This window comes from Xyrauchen texanus, chromosome 14 (genome assembly GCF_025860055.1).
Source record: "Xyrauchen texanus isolate HMW12.3.18 chromosome 14, RBS_HiC_50CHRs, whole genome shotgun sequence".
Lineage (NCBI taxonomy): Eukaryota > Metazoa > Chordata > Actinopteri > Cypriniformes > Catostomidae > Xyrauchen > Xyrauchen texanus.
Genome location: NC_068289.1, coordinates 31,480,684 through 31,501,641, shown reverse-complemented (window position 1 = coordinate 31,501,641; position 20,958 = coordinate 31,480,684). Strand labels below are relative to the sequence as shown.

Here is a 20,958-nt window from a genome sequence, read left to right as displayed (position 1 = left end):
AACTTTCTTCAGGTGGGTCTTTTGTGCTAGTTGATAATCAGTTGTGTTCTTTGGATAATAAATACGATATGCTTTATCTCTGTATGCCAATGCCTTTTAAGACACAAGTATACACAAAGCACCAATTAAATAAAATAAACTAGCTGCATAAAATATTCCTGTATAAATTACTACTCCATAATACCTAAATGAAGTGAAATAGGATGTCCACCCTTTGCATGCATGGCTTTGAAATTAGGTTGTATGCAGCAGGAGGAAGTATCACCATGACGACAAGTGTTATTTATCCTCCATGTGTTTCCTGTCTAAGTGAGGTGTATAGGGCAGTGTTGTAGGGGTATAACACACATTGGTTTAGTAAAGCAAACACTCAAGAGTTGGCACTACATCGTTTGATGTGTTTATGAGAAGTTTGGAGTTGATATCCCTGACTTAGGTTTATTAACCATACTGGGCTGCCACTATGGTGCTGTGATCCTTGGTTTTAAGGGAAAATAATGGCAGGGATACTCTTGGTGGCCTGGACAATGTACCTCATACTGGCACCTAGTACTTCAAATGCCTCACCTGCACCCCAAAATAAATCCCATGACTTCAGAAGAAAGCTCTTGGGTTTGGATAAATGCAACGCCTGCATTGGAACATCGATTTGCAAGAAGTTTTTCAAGGATGAAATAAGGTAAATTATTTTCTATTTAGGCAGATAATACTAATCTCATTGTCCTCAAAGAAAACTTTAAATGTGTTGACTTACTTTAGTCTTGAATTATTCATACTACAGATGCAGTCACTGGCCAGATCCCAGATAGGAAAATCTCTAGATTTGTCTTTGAGATACAGGAGATATCAAGTTAGTCAGTCCTATTTAAGATTGTTCTAGAGACTGGTCAATTTTCATTACTACCAACTGCAGAAATTACGTTATAGTTCATGCCAGTAATGGTAGGTATTGAAATAAAGGTGCTCAGCTTTGGAGCTCATCTGGTTTTGAAAAAAAAAAAATCTACTCTTTAAAATCTGATTTTTCTTATCTAACATGCTTTTGTTCTTTGATCTTTTCAGTGGTACATTCAGTTACATGTATGAAAGGGTGAAAGCTTTTTATTTTAACTCCTTGTGCCTTGTGTAAAAAAACAAGGAAACGCAAAGCCATTGCATGTATAAAAAAACAGGCATGCATAGCAGAGAATGAGCTTTGGCACCCTTTCATAAAACAAATAAGTCCACAAAATGTGCAGCTTACAAAATCTAATCGTTGATCTGAGTTAGTGTGAGGAAAAAGACGACTCTAATATGGACACTGATTACTTCACTGTAGGTTTGCAAGATGGATGTCTGCTCAGCCTAATCTCTCCTCAGAAGACTTGCAGTCATATGAGGGGAACTACAGTGACAACACAGCAGGCTTGAGACCCGTAGTGCTGTCCCACTTGATGTCTCCTCTCCTGCATGAGATATCAGACAATAGCATTTGCACCTCAGCAGACAAAGGGAAATCCTGTAGCATTGAAGCCATCCTCAGGGCCACCCCACGCTTCCAAAGTTGGGTCCGTTCCAACCTACTGCTTCCCAGCATGGTGAAGGTCTGCATTTGGTCTCTATTATAATGCCAGGAAAAGTATTTTTGACTAATTGAGAGGCCAGCAGTGGCTCCGGGATCTAAATAGTTACATGCTAACAATAGCAGTATTGCTGGTAACCAGCATCTGTCATGCTTTAAATGCTGGTGTTCTCCTACCAGGCTTTTTAAATTTGCTTATCCAGTGATCAGCCGGTATCACTGTCGATTAACCAGTTTTGCTGATGAAAGCATGGCTATGCTGGTCCACCAGATAGACCAACACCAAACCAGTACAAACCAGCAATGCTGCTATTGTCAGCAAGGTTATTCGTTTGAAAATAGGAGATGGAGATTTACCATTTGCGAGGTGGCCCATCTCGCAACAGTGTAAAAGTAGCAGTGTAAATTTACAAATAGTTTCCACTTCAACTGAGGCAACAGGTGAGGTTGTTATGCACTTTCTCGGTAAGCAAAATTTTAAGAGCACCTATTATGGCTTTTAAATTTGCCTAATTTTGTTTTAAAGGTCTCATACAATAGATTTACATGCATCCAAGATCAAAAAACACTTTAAGTTGCTCATAATTTAAATTGCAGCATTACCTTTTTTTCCCCAGTGTCAAAAACGACTGAACATCTCGTTCAATGATCCATTCCAAAGTATTCATTCTAAACTCCTCCTTTCAGAGAGCCTACTCTGACTGGTCAGATATCCAAGTCTGCAGTGATTGGTCTACCGCTTAGTGTAGTTTTTTAGGGCGGGACAAAGCTGTTCACGAGCTGCCAATGAAGACCAGAGGCGGGTATTTTGTAGGTTAGTACTGGACGTAAGTCTGGAATTAAAAAGGACTCATTTCAGGTGTTAAGAATCGGTTCTTTCTTTTGGGAGTAAATAACTCCATTTGTCGTGCACTTTGATTTTTTTAAACTTTAAAGTCTTTTTTTACATTCACAAACAGCTATATAACACACTATAATTACGCCTATTATGAGCAGTCTAACTTATTACTAGTGTAGGATATTTGGTACTGATGAATTTAGAAGGGAACCGTTAACGTGCCCATCTTCTAAAACCAATATATGTAAGGGAATTTAGGGTCTGGAAATATGTGAGCTATGAACTAAATTAAACTGTCCTAATTGTACATTATTAGGTAATGAAATGTATAATGGAATAATTCACGTTCGACAAACATTATAAATTTGATAAATTACCAACTAGATTATTCGCCACCATTAAAATCGTAATACAACGTCACGTTGTAGCCACTCACATTTTCTAATGTAAGGAATTAGATGTAATATGTGAATTATGTTTAATTCACTTATTGGAGTGATATTATTCTCATGGCTTATTGAAAATAATATCACACGTAGGTACAGCTTTGAAACTAAATCTTTTAGAAACAGGGATGAGATTATTTATAATATATACCAGTCATTCATCTTTGAATACAGACAAACTTCAAATAAAATAAAACAATTTAATAAATCTAATCGAACACATATATACATGAGACTGGTTGGTGAGAAGAGTGACAGAACGTGAAATAAATGATCAATACAGTGAAAATGAACTTTATGGAGTCTGTTGACAATGCCTTAAGAATCATTTAACCTTATTTTAGTCTACATCGGTTTGCTATCGGGTTACCCAAATTATTTAATACACCAGCACTTTGAGCACAATATTGGAGATGTACTTGCGTTCTTTGTGTTGCTTGGTTCTTGGCTCTTAGTCGAAAGTTCATTCTGTCGATATTTTGGACATAAGATCTGTAAGATTGTCTGTATGAATGATGAGGTTGGCTTTGAAGCGAGGCCTTCTCATGGGTGCATGAGCTGTAGAGAGTGATGAGCTTCCTTGGTCCTCACATGGCATGGATCTGGTTCCGACGAGATCCAGAGAAGACAACAGGGGAAGAATCAGAGCAAAGTCTGAGCAGTCAGAAGAGCATGAGAGACGAGAGGTAAGACAGCAAGAAGAGTGTGTTCTTCCAGTTTGGAAACATTTGAACTGACACCAAAGGTGTCCTGCGCCAATCAGAAGTGACTTTTCAGAGTCACATGGTCAACTGGGCTGTCTTTTCCGACAGTTGATTTTATGGTCTTTTGCTTCAGATTCGTTTACAAAATTCACTATCAAAATAGTGCATGTTTAATCATGAAATTTATATCTTGCAAATGGTACAAGAGACATGATATTTGTTGTCATCAGCTTTCGTTATGTAACCAAGCAAACCGATGCATACCAAGCATGACATTCTTTCATGGATATTATACATGTAGGTAATAAAACATGAAAATCCCTGGTTACAAATCATACTGGTTAATTAATTGGTTATACAACATGGATAAAATATTACACACATTTTAAAGAGTTATATCAGGCTATAATCATTAATTTGTCAGTTATACAAGTTACCACAATTCAAAGCAATTGTCAGAATTACCTAGCAAGCCTAGATATTGTATAAATCGTGGATTTAAATGCATTCTGTACATTTTAGAAGGTTAAATCGGTAAAGTACTATGACTTTGCGTAGAATGTTCCTGGATTAAGATGAAATGTGTTAGTATTCGAGTCGTGCAATTCTGTTGGTCTTTTGGAAACCTTTAAAAGAGAAGTCTGCTTTAACTCTGTGTGGAAGTTCAGAAGGTCATGCTGAGGGTCCTTTCTGACCAATGACCCTTTTTGCTTTAAATTTGCTTGTTTAGAGTGTCTTGACCATTTCATTGTCCAAAGACAGGCCTTCAGTAGGAAGTTGATGGTTGGTCCGTTAATTTATTATGCTGAGGAATTCCAGGATTAAAAAGGTTGGGTTTTTCCTAGATTCAAAACATATTCTTCTGCATGTTTAATACAACACTAGGTATTATTCTTTTTTAAATCCTTGGTCAAGGGCCTGGCCACCCCAATGCTGCGCTGCCCATCTCAGAGGCTGCTGGACCGCATTGTGCGACGCTACTTTGAAGTGATTGATGTGGGCAGTATGCAGATGAAGCACTTCACTGAAAAGGACAAACTCAGACTTCTTTATACCCTGGCTGTCAATCAACAGCCCCTCATACTGCAGGTACAACGATAAGTGAACTGGCATGATTATTACTGACAGAATTGTACATTGTTCAGGGACCATCAATAAGGATTTTTCTGCCTGCCCAGTCAGACCAGTAGTTCAGATTTTATTAATAAAAATCTTGTTCATTGTCCCTGCCACAAAAAAAAAATACTGAATACATATATCATACTATATCTGTATGTATACATGTATACACTGATGACCCAAAACACTATGACAACCTACCTAATATGCTGTTGGTCCTCCGTGTGCCACCAAAACAGTACTGACCCACCGAGGAATGGACTCTACAAGACCTCTGAAGGTGTCCTGTGGTATCTGGCACCAAGAGATTAGCAGCAGATCCTTCTTGTCCTGAAGGTTGTGAGGCGGAGCCACCATGGATTGGACTTGTGGGTCCAGCACATCCCACAGATGCTCAATCAGATTGAGATCTGGGGAATTTGGAGGCCAGGTCAATACCTTGAACTCTGCATCATGTTCCTCAAACCATTCCCATAAAATGTGTGCAGTGTGGCAAGGTGCATTATCCTGCTGAATGAGGCCACTGTCATCCGGTAATACAATTGCCATGAAGGGGTGTACCTGGTCTGCAATGATGTTTAGGTAGGCATGTGTCAAATTGACATCCACATGAATGGTCGGACCCAGGGTTTCCCAGCAGAACATTGCCTAGAGCAATACACTCTCTCGACCAGATTGTTGTCTTCTCACAATGCATCCTGGTGCCATTACTTTCCCTGGTAAACGGCACACACATACGTGGCTGTCCACATGATGTAAAAGAAAACGGGACTTATCAGAGCAGGCAGCCTTCTTCCACAGCTCCAAAGTTCTTGTTCTGATATACCCATTGCAGGCGTGGGTGGACATGGTGGACAGGGATCATCATGGGCACTCTGACCAGTCTGCGGCTACACAGCCCCATACTCCGCAGGGTGAAATGCACTGTATTGAGACATTCCTCCCGTAGCCATCAGTAAAATTTTCTGTGACTTGTGCTTCAGTAGACCTTCTGTTGGTTCAGATCAGACAGGACAGCCTTCTTTGCCCTCGCGCATCAATGTGCCTTGGGCACCCAACACCTTGTCCCCGGTTTGTGGTTTGTCCCTCCTCGGACCACTGTCTGTAGGTACTTGCCACTGCTGACCAGGAGCACCAAACAAGCCTTACCATTTCATCTGGCCATAACAATTTGGCCCTTTTCAAAGCCATTTCTCCTGCATTCAGCATGTTGACTATGAAAACTGATTGTTCGCTTACCATCTAATCTACCCAAACTTTGACAATGATCAACATTATTTACTTCACCTGTGAGTGGTCATAATGTTATGGCTCATTGATGTATACTGTATATACACACAGTACTGTGCAAAAGTCATAAAAACATGTCCTTAGATGGTAATTTATATCTTCAGGTTTAGTGCGATTAGGAAATATACATTTTAGACTTCCAAATATTCCTTTTGCAAATAGAATAGCAAAGTAGTACAGGGCCCTGCAACAAATTGCTAAAATGCTATTTCTAGGCATTTTACATGCACGTTACCAGGAACAATAGTGGGGGTTTTTCTCAAGAAAAGTTACATTAGATCATAATTTCTTCTTTTCAGACCTTACAAAAATCGAATTCTTGACAATTTTTATTTTTTGCCTGTAAAAAAAATCAAAAAATCAATTAGATTTATCTTGTTTTAGAAACAACACTGCATAAGATATTTAGGTTTTTCAGAGAATGTATTTTTAATGTGTATTTTGTCTTAGTGTACTGGCAGTAAGTGGACTGGAGTTTTTATAGTCAAAACAAGTGAAAAAACTACCAGTGCTGTAGTAGTAATCCAAAGTATTTAGAATATCTTACTGGCCATGAGTAATCAAAGGAAATACATTACAAATTACATTTTACAGCATGCATTCTGTAATCTGTGGTGGAATACACTTCAAAAGTAACCCTGCCAACCCTGATGAATACAATTTTGGACACTACAGTATACAGCATACTGTAGTGTCCAAAAACATTACAGATTTGTTCATAACAAATACATTTCAACTGATGCTTTCAATGCCATCAAATCATTCTCGCAATTTCAACAAAACCATGTCTATGTTAACAAGCTAGATAATGTTACATTGGTGACTGATATAAATCATCAGAGGTTAATATTTGCAAGGCATAAACACATAAATGATACAAACAAGATGTAGTGATGACCCAGCACTTGCCATGCTGGCCACAGGATATCCTTATTGTTGAGCACTCTTGTTATTTCACAGAATTTAGTAAGGGGAAGTGAAAGGGACAGTGTTGTCTGAGAAACTTTAACATTACTGTTCCTGCCTATTAGCAGAGGGACCAGCTCTCTCTCTCTATATATATATATATATATATATATAATAAAAATAAACACTGGGATTGCATGCTTGAGCTCCCTTGCTTCCTGTTTTCCCCCTTCTTCCCCCTACAGATGTTTCCAGGAACGGAGGGCTGGCCCTTCCTGCGCTACCATGGCTCCTGTGGAAGGATGATGGTTTGGGCAGGGAGCAGACCTCTAAGGAGCATGTTTTCCTCTCCACTAGAGCGCCGTGCTGACATAGCCTACCAGCTCATTCACATCACCCAAAGCTTGCGCTCAAACAGCCTCCAGTTCAACCTCTACTACACCAGTGTCTCAGAAGACATGTTTGGCACCTTGGATGACAGCAGGGTCTTCATCATTGACACCAGTACCATAGGGATTATAGACCTACAGGAAGGTTAGTTTTAGACTTAAAGGAATATTATAGGTTCAATACAAGAGAAGCTCAATCGACAGTATTTGTGGCATAATGCTGATTAACACAAATTATTTTGTTTTGGAGTTTAAAAGGGCAGAAATGTGAAGCTTATAATTTTATAAAAGAATTGCATAGAATTTTCTTTAAAAACTTGTATTATTTGAGCTGTAAAGTTGTTTAAATTTTCATTTTTAGTCGTTTTAGGGTTTGTTGACATTGTAAAATGGTCTACATTTACACTAAAAAGGTTAGTAAGCAGTTTTATCACACTAAAATCACTTTAACATGCATATTGCTTACATCTTGTGGCTATACTTTTGAAACTGTGAGTATTTTAATGTTTATAGTGAATGGATTCACATCCATTGTAAAAGGAATGAAAATAATTTTTAAATCAAAATTAATTGTTAATCAATAAATATTATGCCACAATATGCTATTTATTGATCTTAACTTGTATTGAACATTCCAGAATATTTTTGGGATAGGAAAGGTAAAAAACAATGGATATTGCATAAAATGTGAAATGCAGACAGGAGGTCAAGGCTGAGCATACCATATAGTGTCTTTATAAACAATTCAACCCGTAGAATTCTTGTGCATTTTGAGTTTGCATTATTTATTTATAAAATACTTTTTATTTAGGTATATTTTTTTCTCTCAAAACTGCATTGAATTCCTCATTTAAATTAGATGGTAAAAACAAAATGCTTCAAACTGACTTTGCAACAGCACAACCAGATGTAATCAAAATCATCCGAATACAAAGGGTTACAAAACATTGTAGTGCATATCAGCAAATGAAGGTGTAGAAAAACCTGATCAAGAACATCTGGTGTAAAACATGTGCTAAACAGTGGATGTTATTATAAATGTTACATACAATTGCTCACCTCCATCCAGCAGGATCTCCACCTGATGAAGACTTGCAGTCAGAATATATTGATGTCTTCTCCTGTCTCAGTGGATCTTGTGCGAGACCTCCGCCATGCAAGACTGTCCGGGCTGTACAGAGTTTTATCCTACTTTGCAAACATGTCCTCCACAACCTAATTGGCCCTAATGATGCACCTTCTGCTCAGCTTCCCAAAGCAGCTGTTAGGGAACTTGCAATCTGTGCAGACCAATCTCAAACTGACCAGAGAATTATTTGTGCTGTCCAAGCCCTAAAAGACACTCTACGATCCCTAAGGCCATGCAGCGCTCTTTATGGATACAGGTATCCTGAATGCCGCTATAGTGACCAATTCTAGACCATTACAACTAGTCATCACCATGCAGTCAAGCCATTAAGAGATTCATGACCTGGAAGTATCTTGGGATTTAAATAAAAAAAAAAAAATCAAGTTTGCTGCTGAACAACAAATGTATCCTGTACATCCGTTAGCATATACACCATGAACTATCTTGTCCAAGTAAAGACAGTAACAAACCTTGGGAAATTAATATTGTAATTCATACCTGAGACAAGAAATGTCATCACAAAGAGAGAATATTTTAATTGAAGACTATTTTGATTAGTAAACCATTTAAATCTTCATGTTTCTGTACAATGGTTGCCAAGCGGCTTTATTCATGTATAGAAAATGTAAAAAAGAGAAATGTTCAAAATTACATTGCTCCATAAAATTTAATGGCATGAACTCTGGAAAAAAAATAACAGCATTCCATTTATTCCAAATATTTTCAAGCAATAAATATTTATAAATAGTGTAGATTTACAAGATTAGAAACATAACACAAAGAACACAAATTAAAGTTTACTCCTTAATCTATGTGCAACCCATTTTCCTTTGTGACTTGGCTATCCCCCGCCCCCAAAACTTTTTCCTTAAGAAAAAGACAAACTATTTTGAAAAAACAATTAAAAATAATTCACATTACAATGTATTTATTTACTTTTTTCACTTTTTTGTTGCCTAAAGAAATTTAGAACAAAAAAGTCCAGCTACGGTACTACTTGCGGAAATAAGATTCAAAGAAAGTAATCATGTATCAGCCCAAACATGAAGTAAAAGGAAAGAAAAAGAACACATGCAAAAAAAAGTGTAAAGGAACAGAAAAAGTCAGTAGTTTTGAGTGATTTTGCCATTTGTGGTATATACACAAAACCATATTTCTCTGCAATTAGTCAATTTTTTGTAGTTTGTGTTTCAAAGAGAAGTGGTGCTGAATAAGCTGAAACAGTCCTGAAGATGGATACTATCCCACTTCACTCAAGTAGGCCGACATTCCATACTTTGCAAGGTTGCATAGACACACAGCTTAGAACCAGCAGCCTTCTGGGGGGTTTGCTACAGAAACCAGTAATATGGAACTGGGTCAGATCTCCTGAATATCAGAAAGGTATATGTTGCGTTCCAGGGTGTTATCCGAAGAACCATTAATGTTAATGTCAAGATGAGGAGGGGGGAAGGTTTGGGGCCTGTGGAGCAAACAAGAGGATGTTAACCAAGTTAAATTGTTCATTTCCAGGAGCAAGACACACCTGGGACCATTAATGCAATAGTTCACCCAGATATACAAATTCTGTAATTTACTCACACTCATGTCTTTCAAAACTGTACGACTGACTGTCTCCTGTGGAACACAAAAGGAATTATTCCACTTTATTATTTATCAAACTGTTTCTTACAATGCATGTACAGTGGGTACGGAAAGTATTCAGACCCCCTTAAATTTTTCACTCTTTGTTATATTGCAGCCATTTAAGTTCATTTTTTTTCCTCATTACTGTACACACAGCACCCCATATTGACAGAAAAACACAGAATTGTTGACATTTTTGCACATTTATTAAAAAGAAAAACTGAAATATCACATGGTCCTAATTATTCAGACCCTTTGTTCAGTATTTAGTAGAAGCACCCTTTTGATCTAATACAGCCATGAGTCTTTTTGGGAAAGATGCAACAAGTTTTTCACATCTGGATTTGGGTATCCTCTGCCATTCCTCCTTGCAGATCCTCTCCAGTTCTGTCAGGTTGGATGGTAAACGTTGGTGGACAGCCATTTTCAGGTCTCTCCAGAGATGCTCAATTGGGTTTAAGTCAGGGCTCTGTCTGGGCCATTCAAGAACAGTCACGGAGTTGTTGTGAAGCCACTCCTTCGTTATTTTAGTGGTGTGCTTAGGGTCATTGTCTTGTTAGAAGGTGAACCTTCGGCCCAGTCTGAGGTCCAGAGCACTCTGGAGAAGGTTTTTGTCCAGGATATCCCTGTACTTGGCCGCATTCATCTTTCCCTCGATTGCAACCAGTCGTCCTGTCCCTGCAGCTGAAAAACACCCCCACAGCATGATGCTGCCACCACCATGCTTCACTGTTGAGACTGTATTGGAGAGGTGATGAGCAGTGCCTGGTTTTCTCCACACATACCGCTTAGAATTAAGGCCAAAAAGTTCTATCTTGGTCTCATCAGACCAGAGAATCTTATTTATCACCATCTTGGAGTCCTTCAGGTGTTTTTTAGCAAACTCCATGCGGGCTTTCATGTGTCTTGCACTGAGGAGAGGCTTCCGTCGGGACACTCTGTCATAAAGCCCTGACTGGTGGATGGCTGCAGTGATGGTTGACTTACTACAACTTTCTCCCATCTCCCGACTGCATCTCTGGAGCTCAGCCACAGGCTGATCTTTGGGTTCTTCTTTACCTCTCTCACCAAGGCTCTTCTCCCCCGATAGCTCAGTTTGGCCGGACGGCCAGCTCTAGGAAGGGTTCTAGTCCTCCCAAACGTCTTCCATTTAAGGATTATGGAGGCCACTATGCTCTTATGAACCTTAAGGGCAGCAGACATTTTTTTGTAACCTTGGCCAGATCTGTGCCTTGCCACAATTCTGTCTCTGAGCTCTTCAGGCAGTTCCTTTGACCTCATGATTCTCATTTGCTCTGACATGCACTGTGAGCTGTAAGGTCTTATATAGACAGGTTTGTGGCTTTCCTAATCAAGTCCAATCAGTATAATCAAACACAGCTGGACTCAATTGAAGGTGTAGAACCATCTCAAGGATGATCAGAAGAAATGGACAGCACCTGAGTTAAATATATGAGTGTCACAGCAAAGGGTCTGAATACTTAGAACCATGTGATATTTCAGTTTTTCTTTTTTAATAAATGTGCAAAAATGTCAACAATTCTGTGTTTTTCTGTCAATATGGGGTGCTGTGTGTACAATAATGAGGAAAAAAAATAAACTTAAATGATTTTAGCAAATGGCTGCAATATAACAAAGAGTGAAAAATGTAAGGGGGTCTGAATACTTTCCGTACCCACTGTATATGTCTCTATAAGTTCTGCTTAAAATGTTCACACACAAAAACACAACTACAAAAGTTAGTTTTAGTAGTTATTTATAGTAGAATGTACTCTTTCCATACAATGCAAGTGGTGACCAAGGCAATCGATCAAGGAAAGATATTCTGTGAATATTATTATTTTTCAGATTCAGTGCACAAATCGGACTACTTTTATTATGCTTTTATGTCCTTTTTGGTGCTTGACAGTAACCTGGCCATCATCTACTTTCGTTGTATGCGTAAGAGCTGCTCAGACATTCTGCTAAATTTATTTTATGTGCATAAGGCTTTGAAAAAATAGGTTTGTTTCAGCGACATAACGGTCAGTAAATTTCAGAATTTTCATTTTGGGTCTATCCCTTTAATCATACATGACATGCTATCGTCTTCAGTTGGGTGTCGCAATGGGACGTTTTTGGAGAAATGTGAAATTAGATCAAAAACTATTATTTCTGATAAAGTCTCAGCTTTCAAATTATATTAATATTATCAAGAAATTCAAACTTAATATTTATGCTCTTTAACTCTTTCCCCGCCAGCGTTTTTAAAAAAAGTTGCCAGCCACCGCCAGGGTTTTTGACGATTTTCGCTAAACTTTAATGGGCCGCAGAATATTTTCTTCCATGAATATATGAAGATGCTATACAGTGAGGAAAATAAGTATTTGAACACCCTGCTATTTTGCAAGTTCTCCCACTTAGAAATCATGGAGGGGTCTAAAATTGTCATCGTAGGTGCATGTCCACTGTGAGAGACATAATCTAAAAAAAAAAAATCCAGAAATCACAATGTATGATTTTTTAACTATTTATTTGTATGATACAGCTGCAAATAAGTATTTGAACACCTGTCTATCAGCTAGAATTCTGACCCTCAAAGACCTGTTAGTCTGCCTTTAAAATGTCCACCTCCACTCCATTTATTATCCTAAATTAGATGCACCTATTTGAGGTCAGTTAGGTGCATAAAGACACCTGTCCACCCCATACAATCAGTAAGAATCCAACTACTAACATGGCCAAGACCAAAGAGCTGTCCAAAGACACTAGAGACAAAATTGTACACCTCCACAAGGCTGGAAAGGGCTACGGGAAATTGCCAAGCAGCTTGGTGAAAAAAGGTCCACTGTTGGAGCAATCATTAGAAAATGGAAGAAGCTAAACATGACTGTCAATCTCCCTCGGACTGGGGCTCCATGCAAGATCTCACCTCGTGTGGTCTCAATGATCCTAAGAAAGGTGAGAAATCAGCCCAGAACTACACGGGAGGAGCTGGTCAATGACCTGAAAAGAGCTGGGACCACCGTTTCCAAGGTTACTGTTGGTAATACACTAAGACGTCATGGTTTGAAATCATGCATGGCACGGAAGGTTCCCCTGCTTAAACCAGCACGTGTCAAGGCCCGTCTTAAGTTTGCCAATGACCATTTGGATGATCCAGAGGAGTCCTGGGAGAAAGTCATGTGGTCAGATGAGACCAAAATAGAACTTTTTGGTCACAATTCCACTAACCGTGTTTGGAGGAAGAAGAATGTTGAGTACCATCCCAAGAACACCATCCCTACTGTGAAGCATGGGGGTTGTAGCATCATGCTTTGGGGGTGTTTTTCTGCACATGGGACAGGGCGACTGCACCGTATTAAGGAGAGGATGACCGGGGCCATGTATTGTGAGATTTTGGGGAACAACCTCCTTCCCTCAGTTAGAGCATTGAAGATGGGTCGAGGGTGGGTCTTCCAACATGACAATGACCCAAAGCACACAGCCAGGATAACCAAGGAGTGGCTCTGTAAGAAGCATATCAAGGTTCTGGCGTGGCCTAGCCAGTCTCCAGACCTAAACCCAATAGAGAATCTTTGGAGGGAGCTCAAACTCCGTGTTTCTCAGCGACAGCCCAGAAACCTGACTGATCTAGAGAAGATCTGTGTGGAGGAGTGGGCCAAAATCCCTCCTGCAGTGTGTGCAAACCTGGTGAAAAACTACAGGAAACGTTTGACCTCTGTAATTGCAAACAAAGGCTACTGTACCAAATATTAACATTGATTTTCTCAGGTGTTCAAATACTTATTTGCAGCTGTATCATACAAATAAATAGTTAAAAAATCATACATTGTGATTTCTGGATTTTTTTTTTTAGATTATGTCTCTCACAGTGGACATGCACCTACGACGACAATTTCAGACCCCTCCATGATTTGCAAGTGGGAGAACTTGCAAAATAGCAGGGTGTTCAAATACTTATTTTCCTCACTGTATATCAAAATAAAGATCTGAGCCTCTGCTTTTAGGCAAAAAAACTATTTTATTTTATCTTCATTTGTTCTTTTTTTATTGCCACTTGAACAGAGGAAGGTTTTGTCAAAAACAACATTTCGGACAAAAAGCTGAGAAAAAGGCATTTTTATCAAACAAGTGCTTTAGTATTAGTATGGTGTTCCACTTCACGTTTGAGACGATCGCAGTCTGTTTCTTTGATCAAAGAGTTGCGTACTCTTTCAAAACATGCGTGTGGGTCTTCCTTACCGTATACCACCTAAAACACGGATACCCGGAAAATTCCGTGTTTGGCGGGGAAGCGTTTTTTCATAAAACCCGGAAAATTCCGTGTTTGGCGGGGAAAGAGTTAATGCGGTAAGCTCTCTTCCTGCACTGTAGCTGCCATCAATTTAAAATAGAGCGCTGATCCCCCGATCAGAACTCCTCTTTAATACAAATTATAGCAAGAAAAACTAAAACACATGAATAAACATGACTGGGATTAAAAAAGATACAGTGCAAATGGCTGAAATAATCAGTTCATGTAATCTGTAAATCAGTGTTTCAAATGTGGAAAAGACGTCAATGATAAACTTTCACATTAAAAGGTCAATAATCTCAGGAAAGTTATCCAATAACCATAGTTTGTCAGCAAGAAAAAATTAACTCTGGAAGATAGTTAATTTTACATACCATCACTGTCAGAGATGCTACACCAGATGTGGAGTGGATACAACTCAATTTAGAAGCTGAGACTTTAAGTGCATGAAACTCAAAATGTGTTTCTGGCACAATGTGACTCAAAATGATTGAGCAGGTCATATATGATTACATGAAATAATATTTAAAGCTGATATATAAGCTTGTTTAATATGAGGTAAATGTAAAGAAACTATTACTTACTAATGTGAATTGGTCATACACTTTCATGAGGTCCTCTATTTTGTACTGCTCTAAAACCACAAAGTTTTCGAGGTTAGGGCTGGATCTCCGAGCGCAGTCCTGGCAGTGCACCACATACGTCTTTCGTGAGTTGCTCTCACTGGTGACAAACAGCAGGTCAAAGACCTCCACCTGGGGAAACAAACAGGATAAAAAAGGGAAGTTGTCATCATTAACACACTCAAAATGTATGGATCCCCTTAGAGGACAGGGTGGAAATTTTTTTCTGAAATTGTTTTGCGTGCCCTCGTAAAAAGTTCTGCGGCCTTCTCAATTGTTTGCATAACCTCGCAAGAAATTTACCATGGCTTTATTACAGTAAACCTCTTTTAACCATAATATTGGTTGTGAAACCATGGTGATGATACAGGAAAATGAAAACTATGGTAATAAAAATTATAATTTTGTGGTTATTATGGTTTTGCTTTACAAATACCACAGTTCAACAGGTTTTACTCTAGTAACATTGTAGACTGTAGTTACCATAGATTTTTGGCAGAAATCATGGCTTTTCTAAAGCAAGAGTGTAGTAAACATGACTGTTGTAGTTTAAGCAACTTTTTTGGCAGAAACCATGGTTTTAATACAGTGATCTGTATCCATATAGTTAGCCATTGTTTTACTATAGATTAACAATGGTTTTTCTTGTGGTTACTACGGTTTTACTACAAATATTGTATGTGTAGTAAAACAACCACAAAATTATGATTTTAATAACCACAGTTTATGTTTTTCTGTATTATTACAATAGTTTTACTAAGAATATCAAGGACAAAATGTGGTTACTATAGTAAAAACCATGCGAGGGAATGTAAAATTATTGTGAGGGCACGCAAAACCTTTTGCGAGGAAACGCAAACTATAGTGAGGGAATGCACAATATTGCAAGGGCATGTAAAACATATTACTAGGAAACGCAAACTACTGCAGGGATGCAAACTGTTGTGAGGGAATGCAAAACCTATTGAAAGAGTGTGCAAACTATTGTGAGGGCATGCAAAACTTTCAAAAATAAATTTCCACATTGTCCTCGAAGGGGCTAAGTAAAAAGGAGATGTCAGGCAGAATGTTAGCCTTAGTCACCATTCACTTTCATTTCAGATAGTTTTCCACACAATGAAAAGTTAATGTGACAGAGGATAACACTGTGCCTATCATCTCCTTTTGTGTTCCACGGAAGTCATACAAGTTTGAAAGAAAATGAGGTTGAGTAAATGATGACAAGTCTTTTCATTTTTTGAGAACTATCCCTTTAAAGCTACACCAAGTAATGGTTTTGTTGGGACCTATTCGACCTCCAAAACAACTGGTACAACAGTGGTCTTGGATTTTATATGGACACCTACCATAGTGGATGCAGTTTGCAAAAGCAAAAAGTGCCACTTAAGAAATACCCTATTTGCAGGTGTATGCGTGTCACCCATTATTAATTAAAAAGTGAATAGTTTTCAGCAGGTCATTGACTACTACGTATCCACCTTTAAATGTCATTTAAAACTTGTGCTTTTCAAAACCTGAAAAGTTTTAGTGAAGAGTACAGCACACCTCACAGATGCTACAGTAGTGAGCAGGCTCATCCTTGGTCCTTCCATGCCAAACTAACTCTTTACCAGCATCTAGAAGAGCTTCCCTCAGCATCTGACACTGCTTCAGTGTCCTCAACAAACAGTACCTGAGATACAAAAGAGAGGCCATATTCATCATCTCCATTTATCTGCGATAAACAATACAATAAACTGCATCATCGTGATCTCGAAAGGAGACACAGACGTAATTGTGTTGCAACATAATCACTTGATCATCTCGAAGAGCTTGTGGTCTGACACTTTAATGTTCCTGGCCATGTTCCAAGAGAGGTGAATCATTGGAACAATGGATTTGACACTCTGGAGTTTGTTCCACTCGTAGCGCTCCACAGATAACTTGTACTGATGCACTGAGAAAAGACACATAATGATTAGACAATACTGCTTGTTAACAAACATATAGGGTCTGTTCCAAAACCTAGTGAGCTTCCTCCGGAGGCAGCATTTTAAGACATCATAGGTGCACTCTCGACACAAAGGCTGTTCCACTGCCTCATAAGATACCTCATTTTGGACAAATTTTATGGTAGCCTCATATGTATCCTTCCCCGGGTAGGCAATCCCAGAATGCACCATGATGAGCTTGACTGAAAAATAAATCTAAGATGGCAGACGAAGTGAGAGAAATTTGGACTATAAATATACTGCTAATACATTAAATCCTGAAAAGTATCGATAAAACATTTTTTAATGTCATACAAGACTCTGACCCAAAATGTGTGTACTATGCATATTAATGCTCAGAGTATCACGGTCGCCTCACACCAACTGCGCATGACGAGCTATTTGAATGATGAGCAAAGCTGCCGCCTATGTAGAGCATTCCAAATAGCACACTTATGAGGCATCATTTCAGTAAGGATGCTGCTATAGAAGACAGCGGCCTATGAAGGCAGGAGACAGCCTGCCTAAGCTCACTAAGTTTTGAAACACAGCCATAGAACTGCAATTTGACAAATCATTAGTTCACACAAAAATTAAGAGACTATTAAGAGAGTTACTCCCTATTTAGAGTATTGAGTGCAGAAAGGCAGCTCACTAGATTTTCTAACAGAACTGATAATTCAACAGCAATAAACAACTTAACATATTTACCAGTGAGTGGTCCTACGTTCCAGGCAATGTTGTTGCACCAGCCAATGGCTTGAACCCAATGCACAGTGCCTGTATTGAGCCAGACCAGATCACCTGGTCGCTGGATAAAGCGATACACTGGAATATTGGCCTCATACAAATCCACCAGATTTGGCCACCATGAGCCCATTAGGTAATTGATATTATTCCTTCACAGCAAAGATATTGAGAAACATGTCAGTCAGCACATATGCAAGTCAAACATTCATACTCATACATACTCTTCAAAGCATGCTTATCTTCATATTTTAACATTGAAGTGATATTTCACTCAAAAATAAAAATATTGTCATTGTTTACCCTCATGCTATTCCAAACTGACATGACTTTCTTCTGTGGAACACAAAAGGAAACATTAAGCAGCCTTAGTCACCATTCAGTTTCAATGTATGGTGAAAAGATGCAATGAAAATGAATGGTAAGAGACTAACATTCTGCCTAACATCTCCTTTTGTGTTCCGCAGAATCAAGTCATACATGTTTGGAACATATGAACGTGAATAAATTACAGCATTTAAATGTTTTGCTGAACTGTGCCTTTAAACCCAAAAAAGAGAAGGTGCTATTTTAGCTGTATGAATCAAGATGAGAACATTTTTTCCCTACTCTTACCTTTCACAGAAATCATTCATGACACCCCAGTACGGCTCAGGAACAGCAAACCATTCACAATCTCCGGGGCCAATGTTAATGTTCACAGAGCAGAAGTTGTTATTTTCTTGATGACCTGAATGGGACAACAACAGTGTTTAGAATCATTTATTTTACTACCCCTTAATCATTTTCAACTTTGTTCTGTATTCAAGATTGCTACCAGTGGGAGATGTATGTGCTTGCATGCCAATAAACTGACCTGGTGTCCTGCTGCCTGGGACCTTCATGTAGAGCTGGACAGTGTTCATGCCGAGAATGGTGTGGCCCAGATGACTGAGCAGATTCCCTGCAGACACCACCCGTGCAAAGGCAGGCAGCTTACTCAACTCAGCCAGCTGCAGCTTCCACCTGCAAGGCCACAGGGTGGAGTGGTCAAAAGCAGTGACCTAACATATAATCTGTTCTATCACAACTCTGCTTTATCTATGCTATGTGTCTGTTTCAAGTCTTAAGAGGTCAATTTCATTCTCGAACACAATCCTCATTCAGACTTTTCATTTTCAAGGGGTCCATATGAAGCTCAATTTGCTGCATCTTAATACAGCACTGAGCCATGACAATCCATGTGTTACAGTGAATTTACTACTAAGGGTGTTGTTAGGCATGATGTGTACCAAAGTGCCTATGATGCCTTTTACCATTGTAAAAATCCCTGCAACCAATCACCTCAAGTGGGTTATTGTTTTTATAAAACAGCAGCAACATCAATATAATAATAAACATCAATACTCAAATAAGTAAATTAAAGAGATGGGTAGATTAAATATTTTGCTAAATGTACTTCCATTCATAATCATGTGAATGAGAGTATGCAAATATATGCAAAGAAATGTAATCTTGTAGTTCAAGTTTGGTCATTCCTGACATGCAAATCCATTTAGTAAAAAGACATTTGACTAATTGAGAATCTAAACATTACAGACTGACCTCTTGGGTTGAATCTTAAGCATAAAGGAAAGCTTCTTTTTTTTTTTTGCATGATCTTGTTCAATATAATATGTAAAATTAAATGTATTTATTTGAAGATTAATATTTTGTACATTGAATATTGTACATTTGTATTTGGACATTTGGCATCATGTCATGTTGGTCCTACTGAAGTAATTTTGAATGCTTCAAATCTATTGAGACCACCATTTAACCATACAACAATAATCATAATAAACAAATCTTCCACAAATAAGATTAACTAGTCTGACTGTGGGCATTTTGACATTTCATTTTATGTATCATTATGCATTATTATAGGATTCAACTGATGCACGGTCATTTGTAAGAATACACCAACTATTAAACAACCAAATGTGTCTACAAACTTCATATTCTATTTGTAATAAAAAATAGTTTAATGCATACAGACAGGTCAAGTTTCCAGCTTTGTATTTTATGAATGTTAGATGGTGATGGTTTGAATAAAGAAATGATTAGACCAGGAATAAAACTAATGAGCACTTACTTTTTCTCATCTGACAAGTCGATGTTGGTCCCAAATTTGATGTGCTTAATGGGACCTCTCCTTCGGCGAACCACACTGAAATACAAAACCAGGCTTCAGTTAAAGTCTATAGTACTTTCAAAAGAGTCTAAAACGTTTGGGCTTTTATTGCACTAGTACTTACTTCTCTGACAGAGCATATTCTGTGTCTGAGTGGTCCTTCTGCCCTTTCTTTTCATTTTCCTCCTGTCGGATAGTAAATGTGAAATGGAAGCATTAGAACCAAATACAAAATTGGTATTAATGAACCGTTTACATCATCTAACATGAATGGGATACTTTTTCCCCCAAATGCGAGGTTATGATGACTACTGACCCGCAGAGATTCCTGGAAAGAGGATGCTTGGTACTGAGCGTATCTGGCGATGGTTGTGTGTGACCGGCTGCTCTCACAGCGCCACATCTTCCTGCTGCCCGTCACATCCCAGTTCTCATCAGTGGGCTGAGATAACTGAGTCCTCACCTCCACCAGGTGCTCTGGGTTGGCCTCCACCAGAGTCTTGGTGGAGAACAGCCCTAGGTCTGAGATAGAGGGAAGAGAGGGGAGGAGAGAAAGAAAAGACAAATGTCAAATGATGAGTTACAAAAAAAAGAGGTAAAAATGTATATATAAAAACAAAAACCTATGTATTAGAATTATGAAGTGTGACTTTTTCACTTTGTTTTTCAGGACTCTACGCTGATGTTTATTTAGGAGCACACAAGCCCTTAAGTGAAATTTTTAGGGGCATAGAGTTCAGTTCTATTTATGTGTAACACAAGAGAGCATGCATATACACAAGGAGGAATTAAGAATGACTACAGAATTCATAAACAAAAGACCCTTGATACGTTGCAAAGGACACCTCTGATAAACTCAGATTTACCTTACAGACAGCACCGAACCTCATCAGTCCTGACTGATCTCCTTTATAATCCACTAATAAACTAATAATGTGTTGAGGACACGTTATACTTCCGTTTGATATTAACAGATATAGGTAATTCTTAACAGATTCTTAACAGATAATTACTTTCACGATATTTATAACTATATGAATGTATTTTCAAATGTAACTATGTTAAGCGTTGTGCAATAATTCTATTAGGGCTGCAAGAACTAATCTATAATTCGGTTATTATCGATAATGAAAATCATCGACAACAAATTTTATTATCGATTTGTTGGATATTTGCTGCGAG

General features: G+C 38.4%; 2 protein-coding genes across 7 annotated transcripts in view; one reads left to right on the top strand and one right to left on the bottom strand.

The window, feature by feature from the left end:
* Window positions 1-364: 364 nt before the first annotated feature.
* On the top strand, window positions 365-18,552 carry dipk2b (divergent protein kinase domain 2B). 4 transcript variants are annotated; one of them, XM_052142229.1, is made up of 6 exons: window positions 365-679; window positions 1,319-1,583; window positions 4,465-4,638; window positions 7,110-7,398; window positions 8,326-8,638; window positions 18,434-18,552. In XM_052142229.1, the coding sequence occupies exons 1-6, from the start codon at window positions 498-500 to the stop codon at window positions 18,477-18,479; spliced, it is 1,269 nt and encodes a 422-aa protein (XP_051998189.1). In that variant the 5' UTR covers window positions 365-497; the 3' UTR covers window positions 18,480-18,552. The 4 variants fall into 4 exon arrangements, with proteins under 4 accessions (XP_051998189.1, XP_051998188.1, XP_051998191.1 ...); XM_052142228.1 differs by having other exon boundaries at window positions 8,323-8,638; XM_052142231.1 differs by lacking the exon at window positions 18,434-18,552 and having other exon boundaries at window positions 8,326-8,687.
* Window positions 8,700-20,958, bottom strand: part of kdm6a (lysine (K)-specific demethylase 6A) — a 76,922-nt gene continuing 64,663 nt past the window's right edge. For 2 of the 3 annotated variants that reach the window (XM_052142225.1, XM_052142227.1), the window contains 11 exons: window positions 20,093-20,298; window positions 19,901-19,962; window positions 19,738-19,812; window positions 18,481-18,629; window positions 18,240-18,354; window positions 17,589-17,776; window positions 16,702-16,843; window positions 16,453-16,579; window positions 14,869-15,039; window positions 9,964-9,999; window positions 8,700-9,844 (listed from right to left, as the gene is read on the bottom strand). In XM_052142225.1, coding sequence (XP_051998185.1) covers window positions 9,815-9,844; window positions 9,964-9,999; window positions 14,869-15,039; window positions 16,453-16,579; window positions 16,702-16,843; window positions 17,589-17,776; window positions 18,240-18,354; window positions 18,481-18,629; window positions 19,738-19,812; window positions 19,901-19,962; window positions 20,093-20,298 — 1,301 coding nt within the window. In that variant the 3' untranslated portion in view covers window positions 8,700-9,814. The remainder of the gene's footprint in view (window positions 9,845-9,963; window positions 10,000-14,868; window positions 15,040-16,452; window positions 16,580-16,701; window positions 16,844-17,588; window positions 17,777-18,239; window positions 18,355-18,480; window positions 18,630-19,737; window positions 19,813-19,900; window positions 19,963-20,092; window positions 20,299-20,958) is intronic. The other variant, XM_052142226.1, reaches the window with a different exon arrangement.